At 41.2% G+C, this 13,327-nt stretch overlaps 1 protein-coding gene across 4 annotated transcripts in view; it reads left to right on the plus strand.

The window, feature by feature from the left end:
- The window catches only part of kcnip3b (Kv channel interacting protein 3b, calsenilin), a 155,547-nt gene that overhangs the window by 129,710 nt on the left and 12,510 nt on the right, over nucleotides 1-13,327 (plus strand). For 2 of the 4 annotated variants that reach the window (XM_034170680.1, XM_034170681.1), the window contains one exon: nucleotides 12,442-12,620. In XM_034170680.1, the coding sequence (XP_034026571.1) occupies nucleotides 12,442-12,620 (179 nt within the window). Of the gene's footprint in view, nucleotides 1-4,348; nucleotides 4,352-4,839; nucleotides 4,965-12,229; nucleotides 12,300-12,441; nucleotides 12,621-13,327 lie in introns of all 4 variants that reach the window. The other 2 variants (XM_034170678.1, XM_034170679.1) reach the window with 2 other exon arrangements.

The following is a 13,327-nucleotide window of genomic DNA, read 5'->3' on the forward strand; positions in this document are numbered from 1 at the left end:
TTGCCATAGAACATCAAGTCATGATAACTCCTTCATGCTGATTGACTTGAAACTTCACATGTATGATGACGGTTGGCCCCTAAACACACCTAGCCCCTCTGTTTGTACACTGAGCACCCCCTAGTGGATGAACATTCAACATGTCATAACTCCTTCATGCATTGTGTGATTTGTTTCAAGTTTTAACTGTGTGATGAGTGGTTGCCCCTGCATGCACATGCCCACATGTGGTCACAAGGGCACCCACTGGCCTGTGTAGGCGGTTGTGCGGAACGAGGGCCCGTGTATGACTGCTTGCAGTCCTAGTTTCTTATTGTGTTTTGAAATACTTTAATGAATTTGTTTTATTTAATATTATGTGTCACAATAACGAAAAAGAAATCTATTAAAAAGCTGTTGGAAAAAGTCAGTCTTATTGCTTAAGTTAAAAAAACAAACTGTTTGACGTCATTGAGTCACGTTTAAAGGTGCTACAAAATTAAAATTTAAACATTAATATAGCATTAATATATTCTGTGTAAACATGTAGTGGTGTAATAGCATCGTGTGCAGAGAATGAAACAAAAGTCCCTGTGTGTGTGTTGTTATCCGAGCTTTTCTGTTATTTTACATAGCCTGGACTTGCGCATGTGTGACGCAAGCCAGGAGTGTGTACAAAAGAGGTCCTCTGCCACCTCACATTCCAACATCGGTGTTCCTGTATTAACACAGCCAGTATCGCTTCGTGCCTCTCCTCAGCTCCTGCCTGTGGAGGTCCGACACCCTCAGATGTTGTGGCTGTATGGTTAGAGCCATTGGTGGCCTAAGCCGTTATGCTGGTCGCGCGGTGTGGCACATTTTTTTTCACCGCTTTATTCATGAAAATCATTCAATATTCCAACAATAAAAATATTTTTATGTAGATATGACGCATCCTTTTGATATGAGACTTGATGCTGCGCCGCTGTCCAAGGTGCTGAAAGAGTGAAAACAGCCACTGTGGGTTTGTACTGCATTATAGTGCAGTGCTCTGGCACTCAACACCATGAAGGTCACATCTGATCACATCTCTTTTTTTAAATAAACGTGTGAGATTAAACCAGATGGGGTTGGGGGGGGGGGTCTGATGCATACTGTGGAATATAATCCTGATGGCGCCTCTTTCTTTCTACTCCTTTCGAGTCGAAAGAAAAAGGAGCCAGCTGAGGTGGCTCGGGCATCTTTTTCAGATGCCCCCTGGACACCTCGCTGGAGAGGTGTTCCGGGCATGTCCCATCGGAAGGAGGCCCTGGGGAAGACCCAGGATGCGCTGGAGGGACTACGTCTCTCTCAGCTGACTTGGGAACGCCTCAGGGTTCCCCCGGAGGAGCTGGGGGAGGTGTGTGTGGATCGGGAGGTCTGGGCGGCTTTGCTTGAGCTGCTGCCCCGGATGGAGGGATGGATGGATGGATGGCGCCTTTTTCTTCCCTTCTCCAATGCTACACAGCTACGCATTCTCTCCAATATACCCAGAGTCACACCACGCATAGGGCTGGAGAGTGAAATGTGCTTCTGTCTTGTAGGCCGCACAGATAGCAGGCATGGAGTATTTGTGTAGTATGTCTGACACATGGCATCCATGCAATGACTGTACGTCTTACTGTCATCGCAGAGCCCCTACTAGCCGTGCTCCTGGACTGAGTCAGGTGTACAACAGCATTATGGGCCCCATACGTGCTGTGTGCATTTGTGATGTTTTGCAGAACCCGTAGAATTTGTATTTGCATGTCAAAAAACCTCCACAGGTAGTCTGCGACCTTCTATGGTGATGAATACATGCGCGTGATACGCATGTCTCATGCACAGTGTTTGCCATTCCCTCCTCCCCGTAGACTGCTCGTAGCAGCGTGTACGTTGTTTGTAAGTGAGGCTCAAAGGTCTGATTTCCCATATGTAGAGCCCTTCAAACTGCAGAAGGACTCAAGCTGGTCTTCCTTCTCCTTGATGCGTAGGAGGTATGCTGATGTTGAGGTGTTGAGGTCCCAGTGCTAGTGCAGCTTCTCTTGACTTGAAATCACTTATAGTACCTATACCGTAAAAGAATATTTAAAAAATCTCCAGATTATCGCAATGAGAAGCTGGATTTCCAACATGTATAACCCCTGGCAATAATTATGGAATCACCGGCCTCGGAGGATGTTCATTCAGTTGTTTAATTTTGTAGAAAAAAAGCAGATCACAGACATGACACAAAATTAAAGTCATTTCAAATGGCAACTTTCTGGCTTTAAGAAACACTATAAGAAATCAAGAACAAAAAATTGTGGCAGTCAGTAACGGTTACTTTTTTAGACCAAGCAGAGGGAAAAAAATATGGACTCACTCAATTCTGAGGAATAAATTATAGAATCACCCTGTAAATTTTCATCCCCAAAACTAACACCTGCATCAAATCAGATCTGCTCGTTAGTCTGCATCTAAAGAGTGATCACACCTTGGAGAGCTGTTGCACCAAGTGGACTGACATGAATCATGGCTCCAACACGAGAGATGTCAACTGAAACAAAGGAGAGGATTATCAAACTCTTAAAAGAGGGTAAATCATCATGCAATGTTGCAAAAGATGTTGGTTGTTCACAGTCAGCTGTGTCTAAACTCTGGACCAAATACAAACAACATGAGAAGGTTGTTAAAGGCAAACATACTGGTAGACCAAGGAAGACATCAAAGCGTCAAGACAGAAAACTTAAAGCAATATGTCTCAAAAATTGAAAATGCACAACAAAACAAATGAGGAACGAATGGGAGGAAACTGGAGTCAACGTCTGTGACCGAACTGTAAGAAACCGCCTAAAGGAAATGGAATTTACATACAGAAAATCTAAACGAAAGCCATCATTAACACCTAAACAGAAAAAAACAAGGTTACAATGGGCTAAGGAAAAGCAATCGTGGACTGTGGATGACTGGATGAAAGTCATATTCAGTGATGAATCTCGAATCTGCATTGGGCAAGGTGATGATGCTGGAACTTTTGTTTGGTGCCGTTCCAATGAGATTTATAAAGATGACTGCCTGAAGTGAACATGTAAATTTCTACAGTCATTGATGATATGGGGCTGCATGTCAGGTAAAGGCACTGGGGAGATGGCTGTCATTACATCATCAATAAATGCACAAGTCTACGTTGATATTTTGGACACTTTTCTTATCCCATCAATTGAAAGGATGTTTGGGGATGATGAAATCATTTTTCTAGATGATAATGCATCTTGCTATAGAGCAAAAACTGTGAAAACATTCCTTGCAAAAAGACACATAGGGTCAATGTCATGGCCTGCAATAGTCCGGATCTTAATCCAATTGAAAATCTTTGGTGGAAGTTGAAGAAAATGGTCCATGACAAGGCTCCAACCTGCAAAGCTGATCTGGTAGCAGCAATCAGAGAAAGTTGGAGCCAGATTGATGAAGAGTACTGTTTGTCACTCATTAAGTCCATGCCTCAGAGACTGCAAACTGATATAAAGCCAGAGGTGGTGCAACAAAATACTAGTGATGTGTTGGAGCGTTCTTTTGTTTTTCATGATTCCATATTTTTTTCCTCAGAATTGAGTGATTCCATATTTTTTCCCTCTGCTTGGTCTAAAAAAGTAACCGTTACTGACTGCCACAATTTTTTTTCCTGATTTCTTATAGTGTTTCTTAAAGCCAGAAAGAGCCATTTGAAATTACTTTAGTTTTGTGTCATGTCTGATCTGCGTTTTTTCTACAAAAATATACAACTGAATGAACATCCTCCGAGGCCGGTGATTCCATAATTTTTGCCAGGGGTTGTATAAATTAATGTTCAGACTGACAGCAGAATCTATCTGACAGAAGAAACCACACAAAAAACAATGACAAATATCACATGGTAGGCTGAGAACATAATTGTAGTCTATTACCTACGATTCAAACCGCTAAGTATTGTTTTGACTTTGCACTTTGTTTCACTTTGTTGATGGGATTTTTCATCTGCTCCAGGCTCTGGTGGAGAAGAGCAATCGTTTCATAACATGTGCAGGACTGAACTGCTGTCTTTTTGTTTTAAAGAACACAAAAGAATGATCCCGTGTCACCTCCCACTGTCGCTACTGTTGTTATTCATTCATGTGATACAGTGTTCTGTATATTAAATGCTTTTGCCCTGCTGGAGCTTTGGTCTGAATAACAGTTGAGTTTTTCACCACTTGGCACCATCACACATATTTCTCAGTGTGCAATCTGATTTGACTGGTTTGTTTTGTTTTTCTTCCTCCTGCTCTCACTCTCCCACTCTTCTCCATTTACTCTTTCATTCTTTTCCATCTTGGTGTCAACTCCCCTCCTTCTTTGTTCTCTCTATCTGAAGATGGTGAGTTTGGTAGTGAGATAATCCTTGATTTGGAAGAAAACGCTTCCTGTTTTTGGGAATAATTTGGCTTTTTTTTTTCCCAGCCCTGCAGTGCTTTCTCTTCGGTGTTGTGACTCTAAATGCTTCAAAAGGACTTTTGAATGAACTTTTAAATTTGAACCTTTTGCTTTTGAAAGCAAACGGATCAAAACGTTAGCTGTTTGGTAACATTTCCACCATAAAGAAAGTACATCCTTGTCTCCTGTTCCCTCCTTCACCTGCCTTTAGTGAACTACTGTACTCGCACAATTCCACCTGCTCTGGAAATGGCCCTTTCCTCTTAAATGTGTGGCCGCCCTCCCCTCTCTAAATGTTGTCCTATATCCTGCATCCTCACACTCAATGTCTACCCCATCCTTCCTCTTTTCTCTCCACCTTTCCTTCTCGACATCATTGTCTCCTCTCTGTCTTTCTCTCTCTCTCTCTCTCTCTCTCTCTCTCTCCCACAGACAGCAGCGACAGTGATTTGGAGCTGTCAGCAGTGCGTCACCAGCCAGAGGGGCTGGACCAGCTCCAGGCTCAGACCAAGTTCACCAGGAAGGAGCTTCAGTCTCTTTATCGAGGCTTTAAGAACGTATGTTAGAACATTTTAGAACATTGAATTGATTTACTGGTGGGCACAGTTCCGCTAAGCCACTAATTATCAAAGCTAACATTGTAATTATGATAAATGATAATGATAAATTATTATGTAATTATATAATATAATTATAAATTATTATACGTTGCCCTTAAAGTTTCAGATGTGGTTACTGTGAAACATTTCAATCACCAAAGAACTTTTCTTGATACTTGCATGTTTCTTTAAGGAGAATCTCACAAGCAAACAGAAAACACTAATAAGACACACTCCAAAAAAAACAAAAAAAAAAAATTATACTTCAAACACAGTACCCGTCACCTTCTCCTTAACCCACTTCTCCCCAGGACCCTTTACCATTTTCTGTCCCCTCCTAGGAGCGCATTGCTCCTTGGACATCTTGATTGGTTTCTCTATCAAGATAAGAGACCAAAGGTTGCCAGATTCTCTCAAAGTCCCTCAGCTTGTCTTTCAGAATGAATCTAATTCTCTCCAAGTGAAGAGTGTCTGTCAAATCTGTTAGTCAGTGTTTGAACAAGGGCACCTCTTTCTTTTTCCAGAGAAGAAAGATCAGGGTTTTTTTTGTTGTTGTTTTTTTGTTTTTTTTGCAGTTACAATCCCACATATTAGAAGGCAGTGTTGTGTTACATTAAGTTTCCTAAGATCATCAGAAATTCCCAAAAATATTAAAGTAGGATCTAGCTCTATCTGAACTTCCACAATCATGGAGAAGAAAATGAATATACAGTATTACACCAGTACTGTTGTAGTTTTGGACATAGAGCATAGCTATGTGATAGGGTAGTGTCCATGGATTCACGTTTCTCACACGGAGGTGATACATCTGGGAATATTTTATGCAGCTTTGTCTTTGAATAGTAATCTATGTAAGATTTTGAATTATATTAAACAGTGTTGTACATTAATAGAACAGTCATGGATATGCTGTAAACTCCCCTCCCACACACTTGGGGGTATCAAGGTAGCTGTATGTCTAGGAGGTAGCGAGGCACTGACTGAGGCTGGACACAACATGCAGACTCACAGGCAGGGCGTATGGTGCAAAAGTACAAATAAAGGCGAGGCAATACGTTGTGGTCCAAAACAAGCAGGGTTCAGTAAATGAGCAAATAGGGCAATCAGAGCAGAGGCAAAAACAGGTTCCAAAAAAACAGAACAGGGGTCAAAAAACACAGCTAGGCAAACAACAGAACTGTGACGTGAACTGGTAAGTGACAAAGTCGACAAACAAGCAGGGAGGAAGTGAACAGAAGCAGTTTATATAAGGACAGGTGGCAATTGGATAACGAGATGCACGTGGTGGGAGAAGGATCTGGAAAGGAGGTGTGGTCAGGTGAATCCAACAGGGGAAAAGAGAGACAAGAAAAGGCGGTGACAAGTGGGCAAGGAAATGACAGACAAAATAGGATGTGACCAACAGCGATGAGGAGGTGCACGTGCAAGACAAGAGAGTGCGGTGATCAGAGGGAGACAGATACAAATGAAACTGGGCATGAATACATGAGAACAGAGATGAGTGTAGACAAGGGGTAGACAAAGACAGGATGAGGCAGGCAGGTGTAAGTGAGCAGTGAAAAATTACTGACGATGACAACTAATGACTACACAAAAGAAACACAAGCTGGCAATACAACTAGAACAGAACTGAAAAGCGAACCATCTGAAAATAAGTACTGAAACAAAACTACATGAGAACTGATAAGAGAACAATAAGAAAATAAACACTAAGACAAAACCACACTGGAACTGACTAAGAGTAAGAAAACAAAGTGGTAAGCCAACCTTTAAGTAAACCAGAGGCTAAATGATAAACAGAAAACAAAACCCGATACTACAACATAACTGATAACAAAAATGAGAAGAACAAAATAAACAAATTATACGCTAATGGTAAACAATGAAAACACAGGCTGGCTGAACAAAAACAGAATGGAACTGAATCATGGCTAAAGTATGAAAAGCAATAAAGAAGCAAATTGACAAAACTAAGCAGAGCAGAAAATAAACAAGTGACACAAAATAAAACACTAATAAATCATGACCGGGGCAGACGGAAAAAAATGAGACCGTAACCCTGACCAGAGCCAAATCCTGACAGTACCCTCCTCCCACATGGACGTCCCCCGACGGGGGATAGCATTGACTCTACCCAGCAAAGAAATTGGGAGTGACTTCCAAAATTGGATATTGTGTTCATGTTTGCTTTATAGATTAGAAAAGTTAGCTTTATAAAGAGAACTATACTTCTTGGTGATTATGACCCCCAGATAAGTTAAGTTGTCTAATGTTATGTGAGGGAAGCTGTTTTAGCCATTCCTGATCTTTAGCTCATACAGGTCGTAATTCACTTTTACTCCAACTAAAGTTGCTCCCGAAGAAAGTACCAAATGATTGAAACACTTCCAGTATTGATGGGACAGTTATCTGAGGTTGAGTGGCATATAACAAAATGTCATCTGCATACAAAGAAATCTTATTCTTAGTATACTCTGTGTTGTAGCCATGAATCTTGGTATGTGATCGAATAGTTTCTGATACAGCAAACAATAGCGGGCTAAGAAGGCATCCCCGCGTTGTACCTCTGACAAGCTGAAATGGCAAAGAAAGAGTCTGATTAGTGAGTATTCTAGCGCAGGGGTTATTGTATAACAACTTAGTCCAGGACACAAACCTATCAACACACTTGAATTTCTGCATGACTGCAAATAGGTACAGTAGTGTTCAGAATAATAGTAGTGCTATGTGACTAAAAACATTAATCCAGGTTTTGAGTATATTTCTTTTTGTTACATGGGAAACAAGGTACCAGTAGATTCAGTAGATTCTTACAAATCCAACAAGACCAAGCATTCATGATATGCACACTCTTAAGGCTATGAAATTGGGATATTAGTAAAAGAAAGTAGAAAAGGGGGTGTTCACAATAATAGTAGCATCTGCTGTTGACGCTACAAACTCAGAACTATTATGTTCAAACTGCTTTTTAGCAATCCTGTGAATCACTAAACTAGTATTTAGTTGTATAACCACAGTTTTTCATGATTTCTTCACATCTGCGAGGCATTAATTTTGCTGGTTTGGAACCAAGACTTTGCTCATTTACTAGTGTGCTTGGGGTCATTGTCTTGTTGAAACACCCATTTCAAGGGCATGTCCTCTTCAGCATAAGGCAACATGACCTCTTCAATATTTTGACATTTCCAGACTGATCCATGATACCTGGTATGCAATATATAGGCCCAACACCATAGTAGGAGAAACATGCCCATATCATGATGCTTGCACCACCATGCTTCACTGTCTTCACTGTGAACTGTGGCTTGAATTCAGAGTTTGGGGGTCATCTCACAAACTGTCTGTGGCCCTTGGACCCAAAAAGAACAATTTTACTCTCATCAGTCCATAAAATATTCCTCCGTTTCTCTTTAGGCCAGTTGATGTGTTCTTTGGCAAATTGTAACCTCTTCTGCACATGCCTTTTATTTAACAGAGGGACTTTGCGGGGGATTCTTGCAAATAAATTAGCTTCACACAGGCGTCTTCTAACTGTCACAGCACTTACAGGTAACTCCAGACTGTCTTTGATCATCCTGGAGCTGATCAGTGGGTGAGCCTTTGCCATTCTGGTTATTCTTGTATCCATTTTGATGGTTGTTTTCCGTTTTCTTCTACGCGTCTCTGGTTTTTGTCCATTTTAAAGCATTGGAAATCATTGTAGATGAACAGCCTATAATTTTTTGCACCTGCGTATAAGTTTTCCCCTCTCCAATCAACTTTTTAATCAAACTACGCTGTTCTTCTGAACAATGTCTTGAACGTCCCATTTTCCTCAGGCTTTCAAAGAGAAAAGCATGTTCAACAGGTGCTGGCTTCATCCTTAAATAGGGGACACCTAAGTCACACCTGTTTGTTCCACAAAATTGATGAACTCACTGACTGAATGCCACACTACCATTATTGTGAACACCCCCTTTTCTACTTTTTTTTTTTACTAATAGCCCAATTTCATAGCCTTAAGAGTGTGCATATCATGAATGCTTGGTCTTGTTGTATTTGTGAGAATCTACTGAATCTACTGGTACCTTGTTTCCCATGTAACAATAAGAAATATACTCAAAACCTGGACTAACCTTTTTAGTCACATAGCACTACTATTATTCTGAACACTACTGTATGGCCATTTGATCTGGTCAAATGCCTTTTCAGCATCCAGACGGAGGGAGGATACTATGGTCTTTTTTGGGGAGTCTAGAAGAATACATGATATTAAAAAGATGTCTGAAGTTGTGGAAAGAGTTTTTGTTAGGAATAAACCCAGTTTGGTTAGGGTGTATTAGTTTATTCATAAAGGCATTAAGCCTTCTGACTAAAGTCTTGGCCAAAATATTTTGGTCTGTATTTAATAATTAAATTGGCCTACATGAGCCCACCTCTGTAAATCTTTCATTTTGGGGGGAGCAGGATGATAGTGGCTTCAGTCAGTGTCTGAGGCAATGTGCCAACATCGCATGACTGAGTGTATTGTATACAAAGACAGGGGCTAGTAACCCACAAAACATCTTGTATATGTCATTGCTGAGCCCTTCAGGCCCTTGGCCTTTTACCATTTGTCATTGACCCAATAGTCACGAGTAAGTCCTCACATGTAATGTCTGCATTTAGGGCCTCATGCTCCACTTGACTTAATGATGGGAGTTCAGATTCATCTAGGAATGGCTGTATCATGTCAAATGAAGCATTAATTCAGATGGGTCTGGTTTCCTAGAACTGTTTAAATCTGTCATTAATGTCTTTATAGGAGGCGACAGTAATGCCTGCTTCTGATTTGATTTGTGGATAGTCTTCTCATTTTCAATTGTTCATAGTTGCCTTCCTAATAATTTATGTGGTTTATTACCAAATTCAAAATATTTCTGTTTAGTAAAGGTAAAGGCTGTACAAATTTTATTGGATAATATTTTAGGTTTGTATCTTGAGTGCTAACTTTTTTATGCTTTTGTAAAGAGGGCTGCTGGCCATTATCCATCTAACAGATGAATCTGCTCCTCTAGGTCTACTTTTTACTTCATTACATTTCTTAAGATTTGTAATTTGAATGAGATAATGCAACCTCTCAAGTAGGCCTTAAAAGCTTCCCACAATAATGTGGGAGGAGTGTAACTTTTATCACTGATTTCAAAAAATAGCTTAATGTGTGACCCTAGATATTTACAGAACTTAACATCTGTAATAAGTTGAGAGTTAAATCTCCGGCTTCTCTGGAAGGCTATGTTTCCAAACAGCCTAAGTATAAATGACGCTGGACTGTGATCAGAAATAATAATATTATGGTATTTGGTGTTATAAGAAAGTGGCATCAATTTGCCATTGACTAAAAAAAAAGTCAATCCGACTACAGGCATTATGTACGAGGTCTATTAGAAAAGTATCCAACCTTATTTAAAAAAAAAAAAAACATGGATTTGAATCACATGTGCTTGCATGAGCCAACCTTGAACCTTCATGCGCATGCGTGATTTTTTTCACGCCTGTCGGTTGCGTCATTCGCCTGTGAGCAGGCTTTGAGTGAGGAGTGGTCCACCCCCTCGGCGGATTTTCATTGTCAGGGAAATGGCTGAGAGACTGCTGCTTTGCTTGATCAAATTTTTTTTAGAAACTGTGAGGCACATCCATGTGGACACCATTCGAGAATTTCAGGTGGTTTTTGGTGAAAATTTTATAGGCTTCAAAGACATTAAGGGATGTTACTGTCGCTTTAAGGATGGCCCACAGTAGCTATGGGGCGCGCCGCGCTCCAGCTGCCATCGACAGGCTGAACGACCATTTCATTTCTAAAGGGATCGCTCTGTGAATCCGTGACCATCGTGTGCACTTTCTCTGGTTATCACAAGAGCTGGACATCACCCATTTCCTGCAGATTTCACTTTTAACAAGAGATTTTGTTGTGGAAAGCCAGCGGGCGCTTCCCACGTCATGATCGATTCGCTGCTGGACCGACACAAAACCACCTCCGTTTTGGTCTCACAGGATGGCTTTGAGATGGCGTTCAGACAGCTGTCGGTGGTTTTTCAGTCGAGTGATTATCCAAGGAATTGTGGATAATCTCTGATACTCACTCGACTGGTAAGCATTGAAAGGCATGTCCCAGCTTGTCCTTCTGGCACTCTGAAATGGAGGTGTTCTTTGTCTCGCTTGTCGTTGTGACGCGCGAAGCGTCCGCTCCTTTCCATGACAAAAACTCCTCGTAACAGTGGAATGTGCCATTCATTTCCAAACTGGACACTGTGTTTTATCCGAGACGTCGTCTGGCCTAGCACAGGAATTGTGAAAAGACGTGGACATCAGCACGTTGCTTTGCGTTGCTTTGCGCGTCGCGGCACCGCCGTGATGAAGCATCATAGAACATGTTTTGGCATGTCCAGGCTCGTCCACAATTTCTTGGATAATCACTCGACTGAAAAACCACCGACAGCTGTCTGAACGCCATCTCAAAGCCGTCCTGTGAGACCAAAACGGAGGTGGTTTTGTGTCGGTCCAGCAGCGAATCCATCATGACGCGCGAAGCGTCCGCTCGGCTTTCCACGACAAAATCTCTTGTTAAAAGTGAAATCTGCAGAAAAATGGGTGATGTCCAGCTCTTGTGATAACCAGAGAAAGTGCACACGATGGTCACGGATCCACAGAGCGATCCGTTTAGAAATGAAATGGTCGTTCAGCCTGTCGATGGCAGCTGGAGCGCGGCGCGCCCCACAGCTGCTGAGGGCATCCTTAAAGCGACAGTAACATCCCTTAATGTCTTTGAAGCCCATAAAATTTTCACCAAAAACCACCTGAATTTCTCGAATGGTGTCCACATGGATGTGCCTCACAGTTTCTAAAAAAAATTTGATCAAGCAAAGCAGCAGTCTTTCAGCCATTTCCCTGACAATGAAAATCCGCCGAGGGGGTGGACCACTCCTCACTCAAAGCCTGCTCACAGGCGAATGACGCAACCGACAGGCGTGAAAAAAATCACGCATGCGCATGAAGGTTCAAGGTTGGCTCACACAAGCACACATGATTCAAATCCATATGTTTTTTTTTTTTAAATAAGGTCGGATACTTTTCTAATAGACCTCGTACTTTGGAATGAAAGGAATATTCTCTGACAGGTTGAAAAATGTTGGAATTCCCTTTTAATGTACTTTTTGTTGCCCTAAATTATGGTATGTCTCTTTATGTTCCTCTTGCTTGGGTAGGAGTGTCCCAGTGGGATGGTGGATGAGGAGACATTCAAGTCCATCTATTCTCAGTTCTTTCCCCAAGGAGGTTAGCTGTTAATTCAGTCTCTCTCCTCTCTTCCTCATTGTTATCACACTGGTTTGCTGTTTTGTACATGTAAATCAAAGTGAGCGACTTTGACACCATGATCTTTTTTCTGTGATCTTCTTTTTTTCCCTTCATGAAACAGATGCAACTACATATGCTCACTTTCTGTTCAATGCATTTGACATTGACAGAAATGGTTCAATCCGGTTTGAGGACTTTGTCATTGGACTGTCTGTGCTGCTGAGAGGCTCGATCACTGAGAAGCTCAACTGGGCCTTTAACCTTTATGACATAAATAAGGATGGCTACATCACCAAAGAAGTGAGTAGGCTACTTCACCTGATGATGAGAAGTAAGTCCTGTGTAGGTCCTGAGGCCCATTGGTACTGGTTTTTAGCCCTGGGTACTATAGCACAAAATGGATGAGTGTAAGACTCCTGCCACTTTCAGTGGATGTCTTAAAGTGGAAGATTGAACTCATACCACTGCCAAGGCTCAACATACACTATTTGAACATTTCATAATAAGTCATTGATATTCACTGGTGTGAAAAGAACAAAAGCGGCTGTTGTTTAAGTTTTTGGTATTCTACTCACATATAGGAAATTGAAATGGGTCTGAGGTGGCACAAGTTTTATTTATTTATTTTTACCACAGATGCCTTTCCTGATGCAGCTCCACATTATTATGGCCAATATCAGTGGTAGCTTTGAACCAAGAACCTTCACACTGGAGACAAGTTCAGTGTTCATTTCAAACATGCAGAAATGATACTTGTCTACTTATTGCAACACATGTACAGTAACATAATCCCAGAGTGAAACTATGACTCACATATAACACGAGATGTCTTATAAATAACTAAACATGACAGAAAGTTTTCAGATTGTGTAACTTGAAAAACAGTGTTAATGTCTTTTTTGTTTTCTACATTAAACTGCTTGAACAATAAAGGTTTGGATTTGAGTGCTATGGTTACAGGTCAATCCAAGATAATATGATCCTGGGTGTCCTGAGCAGAGATGATA

Source organism: Thalassophryne amazonica, chromosome 5, assembly GCF_902500255.1.
Source record: "Thalassophryne amazonica chromosome 5, fThaAma1.1, whole genome shotgun sequence".
Taxonomy (NCBI): domain Eukaryota; kingdom Metazoa; phylum Chordata; class Actinopteri; order Batrachoidiformes; family Batrachoididae; genus Thalassophryne; species Thalassophryne amazonica.